The following is a 2,471-nucleotide window of genomic DNA, read 5'->3' as shown; positions in this document are numbered from 1 at the left end:
AGCTGAATAAACATGTTAGATTAAATAAAACTAAAAAAATATCCAGTTAGGTAGAAAAGTAACTTATCTTGCCTGTGTTATATATTTGTTTTTGGACAACTTTTTTCGAATCTATGTGTATAGTAATACAAACCCCCAATTTTTTGGTTCTATTATTTTTCTTTTTTGCTTGTTATTTATTTACTTTATTTGTTTATTTTCGAAAACAGAAAAGTTGTGATTGGTTATTTGAGTGTTGATTACCGAATTCAAATAAACGCCCTTATTGCCGTGGCCATGATAATGATTAACACTTTCAATCGTCTTAAAATTATAATGCTGAACTGGACCACTTCGAATATTGAAATAATACATGCTTTATACACCAGCAGCTAACATTGGAATAAGGTAGGTTAGATCGTTAGAGAAAGTAAAGGGAGGAGTATATGATTTTGTGAGGGTGGGAGAAAACACTGCGAGAGGAGTAGTTTCTAGAAGACAACGCTCCTCGTTGAATAAGAGTAAATATATCATAGAAACTTCCAAGGATTTGTCCAAAGGAGAATGGTTAAAAGAAGTATTAATGGGTTTAAAAAGAGAATAGTGCAGTGAGAAGGACGCGTATAAAGAGTAGAAGCTTAGGAGAAAATAGTCCGACATCTAGATAAATAGATATATTGAAACGAAAGAGAGAAGTGGAACGAAAAATGTATCATTCAGAGAATGATATAGCAGACTGCTGGTTACAGTAAGTGAGTGAGTGAATGAGTGAAAGAGAGATATAGAGACAGAGAGAGAGAGAGAGAGAGAGAGAGAGAGAGAGAGAGAGAACGACAGAGAGAGAGAGAGTAACTTCACATATAGAGTAAGTATAGAGAGAAGGTTAACATCGTTGCTCGAGAGTGGGAGAATAGCAAGAAAATATAGATAGGCAGAATAGACAGAGAGGTTTCCGAAAGAAAGAAAGGAAAGGGAATGTATAATCGAAAGAATTGCATAGCAGAGTAGTGGTAACAGACGTCGATACTGTTAAGCAGAGAGTGGGAGGTAAACATCGTTATTGGAAAGTAGGCGAACTTGGAAAAGGAAAAAAGGAAGATAACAGAAAAAAAACAAGAAGTGGTGGCAGGAGGGAGAATGCAAAGGGTGGAGGTAAGAGTCAGACTCAAAGAGGTAGTAGTAAAAGGAGGAGTCTTACGCGGAGAAGAGATTGTAGTTTTTGTCAGTTGCTGCTGCTGATATTCTTAGTGTTTAACGAAAGTGTCGTTACAGGCAGCGGAAAGGCGATTAGGTCCCGCACACGCATCAGACCGATGGCAACAATATTCGCGCTTGGCTGAGAGAGTAATAAAAATACAATTAAAAAAAAGAAAGCTACCTACAGCTGAGGTCTGACCGGCCATGGTAGTGAATACCATAGCGACATCAACATTTATTAAATGTAAAAATGCCTCAAAAGAAAGAATAAGTGTAAATCGTTTTAATAATAGAGATAGCGATAATTCTAAAATTGACGTCTACGTGGTCCGAACTAAGAAATATATTAGACAAAAAGGAACTGTTTTTAGAGAATCGGAAACTATATATAACAGAAAGAATTGTTTTATTCTTGTTGCTATATTTAAAAAAGCGTCTGGTCTTACACACTGCTTTTGTGATTCATCTTCAAAAACCTCCAAACTAGAAAATATATTGGATCATTTGGACGCACACACTACGGAAGGACATTGGAGAAAGCATTTCTTGCCAAGTTCGGAAAATGCCGTCCACGCTACATGCCTCTCCGTCCGAAACCTGGCCGAGAAGCGACAGTTTACCTCTAAGATCTCCCCCTCATCAAACCTCGCCACCGTTACCACCCCAGTCTGGTCTTCTTCATCACCCACAGGCACACCTAAACAACAACAGTAGCAACAACAACAATAACAACAACAGTAACGGTAGCAATCACAATAGTCATAATAACACGAACGGAACGAACGGGGGCAGTAGTGTGAATAATACGGTAACGACCGTCAGCAACAACGGAAATCATCTCACAAACAGTCATCATCAGCGTCATCACCATCAACAGATGCAGGAGCAGCAGCACCTCCTCGCGACAGTTCACTCGCAAAGCCACCCCCAACTCCAAGCGCATCCATCCCCACAACAACAACAATCTAGTCCACAGACGCACCCTATCCAGGCCCACACACTCCATCAAAACAACAACGGTCACCAACACCCGCATCCGACGGCCTCAGGTGTGTCTCCGACGGCACACCTACACCACAATCCCCACGTACCCTCGCATCTCCCCCACCATCATCCCCATCAACAACAGCAACAGCAACACGCGATAACCCCACAACAACAACTTCCAGCACACCAACATCACACCCTTGGACCACAATCGCAGCACCCTCAATTACACCATGCACATAGTCACTCGCACCATCAACAACAAACGCACCCGGCTGAGATGTCCCCGCCGGGCTCGGGTGTAGGTA

The 2,471-nt window shown here is 41.2% G+C and overlaps 1 protein-coding gene across 1 annotated transcript in view; it reads left to right on the top strand.

Moving 5' to 3' along the window:
- The first annotated feature begins 822 nt into the window (after positions 1-822).
- The window catches only part of LOC145284801 (uncharacterized), a 476,363-nt gene continuing 474,714 nt past the window's right edge, over positions 823-2,471 (top strand). Inside the window, exon 1 of the mRNA XM_080133766.1 lies at positions 823-2,471. This exon is cut by the window's right edge and continues 264 nt beyond it. Within this exon, the coding sequence (XP_079989892.1) occupies positions 1,739-2,471 (733 nt within the window). The 5' untranslated portion in view covers positions 823-1,738.

This window comes from Euprymna scolopes, chromosome 9, assembly GCF_053919585.1.
Source record: "Euprymna scolopes isolate OS-2025 chromosome 9, ASM5391958v1, whole genome shotgun sequence".
NCBI lineage: Eukaryota > Metazoa > Mollusca > Cephalopoda > Sepiida > Sepiolidae > Euprymna > Euprymna scolopes.
The sequence above is the reverse complement of the archived record's forward strand: the minus strand, read 5'-3'. Positions and strand labels throughout refer to the sequence as shown.